A 13,543-nucleotide genomic window follows, 5' to 3' on the forward strand; every position below is an offset into this window, starting at 1 on the left:
TCAGTTAAGGACAGATAAGGGAAAAAAAAATAACAAAATGAAACAGAAAGTTAAAGTAATAGAAAGTGAATTAAAAAAAACCTATCCACTTTTTGCAACAAGCAAGTTTGCAACAAGCAAAAAGTCTATTAGAGACTAAGTTCTTAGCTGTCAAAAACAAACTCACCAGTTATCAGGTTAGAAAATGGGTACTCATTCTGTAAGATCAAATCCAAAGAACAGCACAAGCGCTGAGAGCAGCAGGGGGTTATGAGTTGTCTAACCTGCATGGGATTAATCTTAACCGAGCGTTCGAAGCACTCTACACACTCTTGAAACTCCTTGTTCCGAAGATGAAGGAGGGCTTTGGAGCGCTGCGCACGAGCACTGCGGTACCGGGACAACTCCCAGGCCTTGTCATAGCAAGAATGGTCTCCGAGGACATCTCCAAGCAAGCAGTATAAACTAGGCGTTTCTTTTTTCTCCAGCTCTTGTCTAAGGATTTCTTCTGCCTAGAAACAACAGAAATAATGAAATTGCTTAAGAGTGATTAACTATTTTTTTTTTTAGCACATATACATCTTTAATCTCACACAATCCAAATTTTTATTTTCAACGTTTGAGATTTCTTATTTCACCCATCAAGGACACAGGTTGAGTAAGAGGACCGATACAAAATAAATACAGGCATACCTCAGAGATATTGCGGGTTTGTTCCCAGACCACTGCAATAAAGTGAATACTGCAATAAAGCAAGTCACAAAGTTTTTGATTTCTAGCACACATAAAAGTTGTTTTTCGCCGGATGTGGGGGCTCACGCCTGGAATCCCAGCACTTTGGGAAGCTGAGGTGGGTGGATTGCCTGAGGTCAGGAGTTCAAGACCAGCCTGGCCAATATGGTGAAATCCCGTCTCTACTAAAAATACAAAAAGTAGCCGGGCGTGGTGGCAGGTGCCTGCCTGTAATCCCAACTTCTTGGGTGGGAGGCTGAGGCAGGAGAAATCGCTTGAACCCAGGAGGCGGAGGTTGCAGTGAGCCAAGACTGAGTCATTGCACTCCAGCCTGGACAACAAGAGTGAAACTCTGACTCAAAAAAACAAACAAAAAAAAAGTTGTTTTTACACTATACTGTAGTCTATTAAGTATGCAATAGCATTTTGTCTAAAAAAAAATGTGCACAGCTTAATTGCTACAAAATGCTAACACAGAGATATGAAGTAAGCACATGTGGTTGGAAAAATGGTGCTGACAGACTTGTTTGACACAGGGTTGTCACAAACCTTCCATCTGTAAAAGGCGCAGTATCTGTGAGGTGCTATAAAGTGAAGTGTAATAAAAAGAGGTATGTCTCTAAGGTGCAAGTAAAAGAAAGGAACAAGGAATAAAAGGGGAACACTGCTTCACTGGCCCTCTGGGGTCTTCAAGGAAAGGCACCGAAGAGAGGTTTACTTAATGATATCAGGTGGACTCACTACCTGCTCCAGGTGTCGCCACTGTGACCATTTTTTAGAGCAGTACCTTTCATTCACCTCTACCCAAAGGCAATGAAAAGCATGTTTTTCCTTTTTCAAAACGGTATGGTTGGGGAGCCTGGGATCACTGTGGAATTTATAAAGGAGGGGTTTTTAGCAATGTCTATTAAATTGTATCTAAATTTACATACAACTTAATAGGCATTGCTTAAAATCTACCTCTTAATCAAACTACATCCTACTTCACAGATAAAACTTGCTCATACTAGACCTACCTGATTCCAGACAGCCCATTCACTTTAGAAATTAAAAATCATCCTCAATACATTGCACAGACTTTGGCATTATTCTCATATGTCCACAGTTTGGAGCTACCTCATCACTCAGGCTAATTGTGTACTTGTTGCCACCACTCCTCAACTTCCTCCCACCGCCATGTCCACCATCCCATTTCTGATAAACTTCAACATAGAGCGAGAAGCACAGTAGTAGCTCTACTTTGCATCCTCACACACACGCCTTCACATAAACAGCAGTGGTGCTGCCAAGGACGCTAGGATAGCCATTGCCAAAATGGATGTACATATCCAGGAAAGCCATCCTTTAGCAGCTAAAATGAGACTTTAAAGCCCCTAACATACATCAGTTGGCAATCCGAAAGTCTGTATATTTGATTTTCTTTAGGTTGGGCATATCTATACTCCTTAAGCAGTCTAATTTTTGTGAACTCTTTTAAAAGAAGACTATACTTCTAAAAGTGTCTTTGGATGTTGGCTCCTCTGCATTCTGATATAGTTCAGGTTGTGTATGCTTTTAGACCTAATCTGAAAGTGAAACTGGAATTTATAAAACAGTTTCTAAGAAAAAATACTTTTAAGTCCCAGTCAAAATAAACATAAAGTTTTAGAATATAATCCATGTAATTCCTCTCTTCAAACATCAATACAATAGCTATTAAAGTATCTAACTATAACTCTAGTCACCTATAAAGAGATGTATTCAACCACAAACTATAGCCACAGCAGAATTTTTGCTGAAATCATCTCACTGCGTGATTGAAGGCATTTCTCTTGACAGCCCGATACTGACGGTATGGTACCCACGTCACCCCAGAAATTCTGGAGGCCAATTCACCTAATAAATTCCTTTCTGCTTTAGCCAGTTACAGTGTACTGTAGTGGTCTGTAATTAAACAATGACCATTATAGTAACTGGGTATAGAAATGATTTCAGGCAATGTACTCCTGGGGCAAATGGAAATGTGTGATTGGTATCTGATCTGGTTGGGTTTGAAGACAGAAAGCCTGCAGTGATCATAAGAGGGTTAAACACTGGTAGTCCATGATATCCCATGATGAAAGAATTACTTAAGTTATCATGTGTAGTAACAGAACTAAGACACTTACCTAATGCACGGCTTTGCGTATTGAGTGATAGATTATGAGGGAATACAACAACTGTGAGGTAAGTTGGCTGTTTCCAAGTTCACTAGACAGCTCAAAGAAAGCAAACAACACTCAGTGTTTTAAATCCCCCAGGTCAGAGAACCAGGGAATTTCTATGATTATCTGAAAGAATTTATTTTTCCCTGTAGCTACCAACCTGGTAAAAGCCAAAATCAAAGGTAGGTAGATACTGCTCCTATAGGATAGCTGAATTAGAATGTAGAATGAATTCAGTTTTATTAGTTCTTTTATTTTTTATTTATTTTTATTTTTTATTTTATTTTTATTTTTGAGATGGAGTCTTGCTTCTGTCGCCCAGGCTGGAGTGCAGTGGCACGATCTGCTCACTGCAACCTCCACCTCCCAGGTTCAAGCGATTCTCCAGCCTCAGCCTCCTGAGTAGCTGGGATTATAGGCATGTACCACCATGCCCAGCTAATTTTTGTATTTTTTAGTAGAAAGCGAGTTTCACCATGTTGGCCAGGCTGGTCTCGAACTCCTGACCACAAGTGATCTGCCCACCTCGGCCTCTCAGAGTGTCAGAGTGCTGGGATTACAGGTGTGAGCCACCATGCCCGGCCCAGTTTCACTAGTTCTATGTGAATGTTAGGGCATTTGGGCTCCACACGGTGGCTCAAGCCTGTAATCCCAACACTTTGGGAGACCAGTGTGGGCAGATCACTTGAGGCCAGGAGTTTGAGACCAGCCTGGCCACCATAGTGAAACCCCATGTCTACTAAAGGTACAAAAATATGGGCGCGGTGGCACACGCCTGTAATCCCAGCTACTCAGGAGGCTGAGGCAGGAGAATCACTTGAGCGTGGGAGGCAGAGTGGGAGGCGGAGGTTGCAGCGACCTGTGATCAAGCCACTGCACTCCAGCCTGGGTGACAGAGAGAGACTCTGTCTCCAAAAAAAAAAAAAAAAAAAAAAAGGCATTTGATTGGATTAATCGAGTATGCTTTAGTCTCCCATTTATTTTCTCTATTGGCTTTCAGTTATATATCATTTTATATTCTTTAGCGATTGCTCTGGGTGGGCTTGGGACTATGGTAAAAGTGACACTATGCGACTTTCAAAGCTGGAGCATAACAGGCCAGTCAGCCTCTGTGTGGTTCTCTTGGAATCCTCGCTTGGAGTCCCGAGCTGCCAGGTAAGTAGTACTACTCCCTGTAGTCATCATGCTGTGAAGAAGCCCAAGCTAATTCATGTGGAGAAATCCCACTGACAGACCCTGAGATTAGATGAAGAGAGTTGCCTAGCCAGTCCCCAAGTGTCCGAGATCCACCACCATCTGATTGCAACTACGTGAGTGATGCCAGACCACTGCTCAGTCAAACCCTTCCTAAATTCCTGTTCTACAGAAACCATGAGAGGGAAACAAATGATTGCTGCTGTTTTAAGCCACTAAGTTTTGAGTAGGTTTGTTACACAGCAATAGGAACTGCAACCATTGTTTAAAGAAAGAGGGTAAGTCTAGTATCAGTTACTTCATTCTGGCCAGGAGCAGAAGAGGGCACTGATTATGAAAGAGCAAGATCCAAGAATTTAAATGGAGACATTTGGGAGGATTTAAATAACAGAAGTTCTCCAAATCTACTAAGTTTCCTATACCAGCAGAGTATATCTGATAAGACTAGTGCTACTTTGCTTAAAGACACCATAATGACTGTACCCTTCCATCCCTCATTGCCTTCAGACATAAAAATAAACCAACATGCAAAAAGAACAGCTGATTTTGTTAATTTACAGGGGAAAACCTTGGGACCACATGGTAAAAGAGATTCTAACCATGCTAGACCAGAGAGAAAAAGGATCACAATTTAAATCGGGCTGAATTAAGATATTCATCAGAAATTTTTGATTCGCAGTGCTAACTCAAGCAGCTGGGGATGGTTCTAAATTATTTGCTCAACTGCTTGACTAAAATCTGGACTCAAATGTGGCCAAAACTAAACAAAGTTAAGATGCCAGAAATTCCTTTGTGTAATGTACAGGAAGGCATCCAATAACTTAGAACAAAAAGGCTGTTGTTAATTTATCACTTGCAACCTGCTCATCTACCCCTAACTATGTCCCCAACAGGGCCCAGAGGATATTCCTTTTACATTTTAAATGGGAGAACCAGCATTTTTGAAAAGTGCTGTGGTAGATGTTCCGTGTAAGCTGGGGAAAAGCTTAGAGGTCCTTTTGTTGAAATGGGCTTCCTGATTTTAACGGGGGTGGTTAGAACCCAGGGTGGGAGAGACTTGCTGATAGCACTGAACCTGGAAGCATGATGAGCATAGTTATTTGCAATCAGCATGGCCAGAGTGATAATCAGATATTTAGGTCAGACTAGCATGGATCTTAAGTAGTGACTGACTGATCCTGAAACTTCAGTTCCAAACTAGATGGGCAGCTGATGAAGTTCAAACTTGATATGTATAATATTAAAGAAAAAAATTTCTAGGTTTGGAGACCAGATGCCTGACCTGAGTCTCCATGCTAAGACATTGTCTCTCACCCAGTTCCTATCTTTGAATCACTTCAAAGACTCACAGCCTTTTAGATAAAAATAAACAAGAAGCCAATACCATTCAGAAGGACTCTGGAATAACATAACAAGGATATATCATAGCTCTTCCCTAGTATTTTCCAAAGAAGTAAACATAAATATTAGCCACATAATTGTATCCTGGGGAAATAGAAATACCCCATCTTCTTAGGGTTACCTCTTTAATGTCAACCCTTTGGGACTCAAAACATCATCACGATGAGTGGTTGGGTTAATGAAAGTCTGTCCATCCCATGGTAGGCCCAGTAATCTGGGCCTGAATCTATCTAGTAGTGATTTCTCTAGTTTCCTTCTCTTCCCTTCACTGTGAGTATACAGTGAATTAGATACATTGAGCAACCAGCATATTCTCTACTAAGTGCTACTACAGTATAAAGGGCCAAGCAAAAGCCCCTGAAGCATACATACTCTTCTCATTAAAAGAGTAAACTCAAAGCAACACTACATATCTTGTAAACCAGAGGTTGGTGTCATTATCAAAAACTTGTGTGTATGTGTGTGCGTGCGTGCGTGTGTGTGTGTGTGTGTGTGTGTGTGGTTTAACCTACCCATTTAAACTGAGCAGAACAAAAATGGGTCCTGGAAAATGTCATGGATTATGATAAACTTAACATAGTGGTGGCTCTGATTACAGCTACTGTTCTGGACATGATCTCTTTGCTGGAATAAATCATTACATGGGAAGCAGGGTACTGATACAGCATATGTGCTTTTCTCTACACAATAACCAGACAACACCTGATATAGCAGCCTTTTACCAGCACAGAGAGAAGTACACTTGTCCTATCTTGCCTCAGAACCACATGGACTTTATGATATAATTTAATCTGCAGTGACCTTGATTGTCTCACCATCCCATGGCCTTGATGACATCATGCTAACAAAACACAAACTAAGATTTAAAAAACTTCTGTGCCAATGTTAACTGAAAACCAATTAAAAATTATCATATAGCTGATATTAATACTTGTTATTAGGGAAATGTTGAATTTATAAAAATCCATTTGATGTATCACCCCTAAGGAATTCATCTATTAAACAAATCAAGGTTTGTTAAATTAAATATTTAACTTTATATGTTGTAAGAATGCTTCAATATCTAAACCCCCATTTGAAGAAATTTTAAAAAGTTTCCCCATGTCAGAAACTCTTCTTTATGTAACACAATCTATGGAATAATCTGTACCTGCTAGTATGTTGCTACTTTCCAAATAAGTAAATTCCCAAGTTAAACAACTAAACCCTTGTATAGTCATATGTACTGGATTATGCTATGTCAACTTCCTTAAACTGGAAACTGTTTCCTAAAATCCCTTTTCCTTCTGATTTCATGTTAGAGTTCATCATAGGAGAATCTATCAAGGATTTGAAAGGCAGAAGTGAAGCAACAGCATTTACTCTTGGAAAGTTGTCATGGTCTAATATGGTAACAAACAAGATGTGGAGATGCTCTGCAGATCCCAGAACCCATGCTCTGTGTGTCTACCTTGTCCTTCCAACTGCTGGCTCTGCTGACCTACAGCATCCCCAGGCCCCTGAGACATTTGCTGTGTGGACTCACAGGGTTAATAGCTATATAGATATAATGGTTGTCCATAGATCCCTCCACAAGCCCCTGCTTCATGGTCCCATTTCAATGTCTGAAAGTATTTGGCTTCTTGGATTTACCTTAAGTTCTGACTTACCCACTTGTGCCAATGTTTCAAGTGGACTAGTCAATGATTCTTGCCTTGATCTTCTGATTCCCTCTTCCATACCTTCATTTCCCCAGCTCTTCTCACATTTGTGTTAAGATTCAACTCCTTTAGTAAACCACTTATTCTCTAAAATACTCAAAGTGGCTCTGCTTCCATAAAACAGGCCTAAGTGATAAAACCTTTTTTTTTCCCCATTTCTACCTTTTGAACTTATGTATCCTTCCATTTGGTAGTAACATATAGGTTAGCTTTTATCCAGTTGATTCTCAAATGCATGATCTCATGTAATCCCTATAATAATTCCAAGTAGTATACATTAACATGCCCATTTTTGAGAGAAAGAAATAAAAGCTTAGATTTCTTAGTCAATTGGCCACCCAGAACCCAAGAAACACTAAGTTAAAAAGCAGGAACTTGATTCTACCTTCAACACTATTCCACAGGCAGACAGTAGCAAATGTAATGGTATAAGAACATCTGAAAATTCCCTCCACTACAAAATAACTAGAAAACTGGCCAAAAGTGTCAGAACCAACTTTTTCAGAACTCTGAAAATTAACCAAAGACTTGCAATAATACAGGAAGCATTTATTCAAGAGAAATGCTAAATCTTGGTAAGAAGAGCAAGCTTCATGGCATTTTAACTTGTACCATTCCAATCCCCTCTTCTCCAGTTCTGTAGTAGCCTTGAATACCAAGAGCCTGCAATCTTCATGAAAACTAGTGGCCTGGCAGCCACTGGAGGGGGCAGAATGGGTTTGAAACACCTTTAAAGCTGCATTTCTGGAAAACTGTCATCATATGCCCAGTCTAGTGATTCCCTGGAAAAGCTCACTTGCAAGACTATCTTTATTTGACCTAATTCTAAGCTTGTTCAGTGAAAAGTCTTTCAAAAAACAACTAGAAATGACTGATTAATTTTGCAGCTGCCTGAGGTAGTAAATAACAGCTGGGGCAAACAAATGCAAAGAAACAAGAAAGTATGTTTATACAGGGAAAAGGCAATCAACAGAAACTATCCCTGAGGATGCCCAGATATTAGACTTACTAAACAAAGACTTAAAATCAACTATTTTAAGTAATCCCTGGTACAGGCATTAAGAATATAACTCAGGCCAGGCACGGTGGCTCACTGTGCTGGCCTCTAATCCCAGCACTTTGGGAAGCTGAGGCGGGCAGATCTCCTGAGGTCAGGAGTTCGAGACCAGTCTGGCCAACATGGTGAAACCCCGTCTCTACTAAAAATACAAAAATTAGCCAGGCATGGTGGCGTAAACCTGTAATCCCAGCTACCCAGGATGCTGAGTCAGGAGAATCGCTGAAACCTGGGAGGCAGAGGCTGCAGTGAGCCGAGATCACGCCACTGCACTCCAGCCTGGGCAACAAGGCAAGACTCCATCTCAAAAAAAAAAAAAAAAAAGAATTGTTAGAACAAAGGCACATTTTTACGATAAAATGTTTACTCCATCAAGAAAGATACAACAATCACAAATATATGTGCAGCTAAAATAACTCCAAATTGCATGAAGCAAAAACTGAAAGAACTAAAGAGAAAAATAAATAATTGAACAATAATATTTGGAGATGTCAATACCTAACTTTTAAAAATGGACAGAATAACTACACAAAAGATGTAAGTAGACTTGAATAATGCTATAAACCAACTAGACCTAACAGACATTTAAAGAACACTCCAGCCAACAAAAGAATACACATTCTTCTTAAGTGCACATAAACATTCTCCAGGATATACTATTTGACAGGCCACAAAACAAGTCTCAACAAATGTGAAAGAGTGAAGTCATAGAAAGTATGTTCTCCAACCACAATTGGGATAAAATTCAAAATCAATAACAAAAGGAATTTTGTGGAAATTAAACAATATACTCTTAAATAATCAATGAAATGAAGAAATTACAACAAAATTAAAAACACTTTGAGATTAATAAAAACAAAACCAAAATATGCTGAAACTTACAGGATGTAGCAAAAGCCTGATTCAATGGAAATTTATACCTATAAATGCCTATATTGAAAAAAAAGTTCTCAAATCAATAATCTAACCTTCCACCAAAAGTAACTAGAAAAAGAACAGCAAGCTAAACCCAAAGCAAGCAAAAGAAAGGAAATAAAAATTAGGGTATAAATTTAAAAAACAGAGGATCAAAAAATAATAAAGAAAACCAAAAAACCAAAAGTTAAATCTTTAAAATCAAATTACTAAAATTAGAAAGAAAAGGAGACATTACTACCAATCTTACAGAAATAAAAAGGATTACAGGGAAATACTATACTCCCCAGGTATCCTACGCTGAAAATAGGATCCAAGGCTCAGACATCAAATCATATTCTCAAAGAATCTGCTTGGTTAAAAACACCATTCTACAAATATTTATTCTACTTCAAACTATACTATAGTATAGATTGTGATGATTTACCAGAGTTTAATACCTAGTATTCTGCAACCATTGCAAAGAAGACAAAATAAATATAAACAGTTCCCAACTTACGATGGTCTGACATACAATTTTTTAAATTTACAATGGTACAATAGCAATATACATTTGGTAGAAACTGTACATCAAGTACCCATATAATCATTCTGCTTTTCACTTTAAACTGTATAAGATACAGAACACTTATTACAAAATAGGTTTTGTGTTACATTATTTTGCTCAACTTTAAGCTAATGTATTTTGAGCACATTTAAGGTAGAATAGGCTAAACTATGACGTTCAGTAAGTTAGGTGTATTAAATGCATTTTAGATTTACAATTATTTCCAGCTTACGATGGGTTCGTTGGGAGGTAACCCCATTGTAAGTCAAGAAGCATCTGTATACAAATGAAAAATGAAATCATAATCAGGAAAATCTTCATATTTGGAAACGCTAGGGTACTCAGGATTTCATATATTTCCTCCACCAACTCCCACCCACCACAACTCTTTTAAGAATGAGGAACATAGTGGATGGTGTGTAACTTGTTGCTACCCAACATCAGTTCTGGATATTCTATTCACTGCAAGATGGGTCTGAAGGGCCAGAGTGTGTAACTTTCCAGAGAAGGTGAGAAACACTAGAGCAGTCACCCTGCTTGGTCTGAACTGACCTCTTCTTTCCTCAAATTCTATCCCACATTTTTGTGTTAGATAAGTTAATTCTTTCTCCTTGAGATCTTATACCTCTTCTTTCTGCCAACAAAATTATCTTTCCCAAGGGCAATGCTGGCAGTATTTCCTTTCTTCAGCTAGTCATATTGCATTCCTCAGTCTTCTTCACTCTTTCCAAAATGTTCTGTTTTCTCGGTCTTCCTCCACTTATCCACTCAATTTACATAATTCATTACCAAATAATGAGCTACGAAAGATGTGCCCAGTGAACATAAATAAAGTACCAGGGCCTACGTAACATCACTTCTGCAATATCAAAATGCGAATGGCCATAAATCTTCACAGAATGCAAAAGCTTTAGAATTTCTGGCTAAGGGTTACTATTTCCCCATGGGAATATACAGATGTGCATTCTTTTTTTTTTTTTTTTTTTTTTTTGAGATGGAGTTTCACTCTTGTTGCCAAGGCTGGAGTGCAATGGTGCAATCTCAGCTCACAGCAACCTCCGCCTCCCAGGTTCAAGCAATTCTCCTGCCTCAGCCTCACAGGTAGCTGGGATTACAGGCATGTGCCGCCACGCCCAGCTAATTTTTTGTATTTTTAGTAGAGTTGGGGTTTCACCATGTTGGCCAAGCTGGTTTCAAACTCCTGACCTCAGGTAATCCACCCGTCTTGGCCTCTCAAAGCGTTGGGATTACCGGCATGAGCCACTGTGCCCGGCCAGATGTGCATTCTTATAGGATACAAGAAACTTTATATCTAAATGTCTATTAAAAATAATAAAAATACATTCCCCAAACAAAAAAAACATATTTAAATGGGCAACTGGTTGCAATGAACCTGCAGCGCTTGCAAGAATCTTCTCAGATGCAAATCCCAAAGATCATTACCCCCGCTCCACATACATACAAATCTAAGCTGTTTCAACAATCTATAGTAAGTCCACACAACTAATTATTAATTTTAATACTTTTTTTTGGCAATGACTATCTCAGCATAAAACTAAGTTGGCCAAGACTCAAGCAGAACTTGTAATTATAACTGGAGTAACACGCTGTTTACTTGACCAGGGAAACCTGCACTATTTAGAGCAAAGATCATACCCTAAATTGCCCAGAGATGCTTGCCAATTTTTGAGATGAATATAGTGGGCTGCTAGATGAGCATCCAAAGGAAAGAGCCACTGCTTAGCTCCAGCCAGTTAGGACACCAACATGGGACTCTGGCCGCTCAGTGTTTCCACATCTTTAAATTCTTTAAGAGAGGCCAAGAAGTCTAGATTTTTTTAGATGAAGTATCCTTAAAATATTTATTTATTATTATTATTTTTTTTCAAAACACTGAGTTAGGCAAAAAAAAAACTGCCTCTCTGGCCTATATTCACCCATAAGCTGCCAGTTTGCAACTTCAGATTTAGGTCATTAAACTCCCACCCCACAGTGGACATCACAGTTGCTTTTTTCCTGCTCAGCATCCCTTCCCTGATCTTCTGAAAATTAAACTCCTCTTCCCTGAGGAAAACCCACTTCATGTGTGGTCCAGGTAGTTCCTATCAGATGAGACGGCAGAAGGCACATGACTCAAGCCCTTCAGTCTTCCACTGAATTGTTCTTTAGAGATGTGGAATTGACTATATTTTTCCACTGAGATTACTAAACTTGGGCTTCCTGTGGCCATCATGTCTGCCTCAGGGAGAGAGCTAAAAAGTCCTGATGATATCATCTGAGCCCCTGCAAGAGCTCTCATGCGAAGTCTACTAGAATTTTCAGTTGCAAGAACCAATAAAATATCCCTTTTTGCCTAAGCTAGTATGTGTTAATTATTTTACAACCAAAATAGTTTTAACATATTACTAAAAAATTGTGTTGCATAATCTAGTCTATAGACTTCCAACTACAAGAAGATCTGTGAGGATATATGTGCTTTTTTTTTTTTTTTTTTCGAGAGAGTTCACTCTGTTGCCCAGGCTGGCAGGCTGGAGTGCAGTGGCGTGATCTCGGCCCACTGCAAACTCCACCTCCCGGGCTCAAAGGATTCTCCTGCCTCAGCCTCCTGAGTAACTGGGATTACAGGTGCCCATCACCATGCCCAGCTAATTTTTGTATTTTTAGTAGAGATGGGGTTTCACCAGGCTGGCGGGCTGGTCTCGAACTCCTGACGTTGTGATCCGCCTGTCTAGGCCTCCCAAAGTGCTGGGATTACAGGCGGGAGCCACCATGCCTGGCCATGGATGTATGTGCTTTTAATCAGATATTTCAAATGTCAAATCTACTTACTAAATGAATGACCATGAACAAGCTAAACTAACATTTTGAGAGTTTGTTCTTCATTTTTGGCTTACCTACCTCAGAGAGGTTGAAAGAAGCAGTAAGCCCTAAACTGTTTATCTTCTTCCTCAACTCCTTCCATTAGAAAACCAGACTGGAAAGCAAGACACTTGAGGTTGCCCTACCTCTAGGAAGAGGGGACTTGAAAGAGCTTCTAGGAACATTAATATTTTCCATAAATAATCACACTGGTCAACTGTGTAGTTTCTCCAAAAACAGAAAAATTGCCGTTGTCAACATTAAATAGGTGATTACAGAACTTAGCCAAGAAGAATCAAGAAAGTGAGGTCAAAGAGAAAAAAATTACTAATAGTAGAAGATCAAAACTAAATTTTTCCACATAAGGCTAATTTCCACCAAACATTGGATTTTTTATTAAAAGTGTGGAAAATCATAGGAGTCCTAAAAATCTCAGAAAGGAATCTATGCAAGATACAAACCAAGGGGATCACTGCTTTAGAGCAGGACAGCAGAGAAAGAAATATGTAGCTGTAAATATGAGAGCCACATAGAATTTGGAATCTGTACATACTTTTATCTTAGCACTGTCATACTAAAATATTTGCTCATGTGTATCTATCATATCGGACTATAACTGTGTTTGTAGTAAGTTTGTCTATTAGTCATCTTTGGAATATTCTTACCCAGCAAACAGTAGGTAGTCTATAAACATTGGATGAACTCAACTGGAACTAATACTAAAGTCACAAAGGGCTAATGGTATTTTCTAAGGTCCTTCACATTCTAAACAGAAACATAAAAGATCCTTCACATTTGAGAACGACAGGAGAACTCCTTTAGGTGACACACTCTAGCTGAAATCAATACTGAGTATCACTACATGACTAAATTAGGAGAGATCTAACAAAAATTTACCCTAGTGAATAGAGAGGTCATATAGCAGAATCTGAATTTCACATGCCCTTCTAACCAAATGATGAGAACTAGGAAGCAA

The 13,543-nt window shown here is 39.1% G+C and overlaps 1 protein-coding gene across 1 annotated transcript in view; it reads right to left on the minus strand.

The window, feature by feature from the left end:
• TTC27 (tetratricopeptide repeat domain 27) overlaps positions 1-13,543 on the minus strand; it is a 195,184-nt gene that overhangs the window by 63,712 nt on the left and 117,929 nt on the right. The window contains exon 13 of the mRNA XM_016948331.4: positions 264-491. Coding sequence (XP_016803820.1) covers positions 264-491 — 228 coding nt within the window. The remainder of the gene's footprint in view (positions 1-263; positions 492-13,543) is intronic.

This window comes from Pan troglodytes, chromosome 12 (assembly GCF_028858775.2).
Source record: "Pan troglodytes isolate AG18354 chromosome 12, NHGRI_mPanTro3-v2.0_pri, whole genome shotgun sequence".
NCBI lineage: Eukaryota > Metazoa > Chordata > Mammalia > Primates > Hominidae > Pan > Pan troglodytes.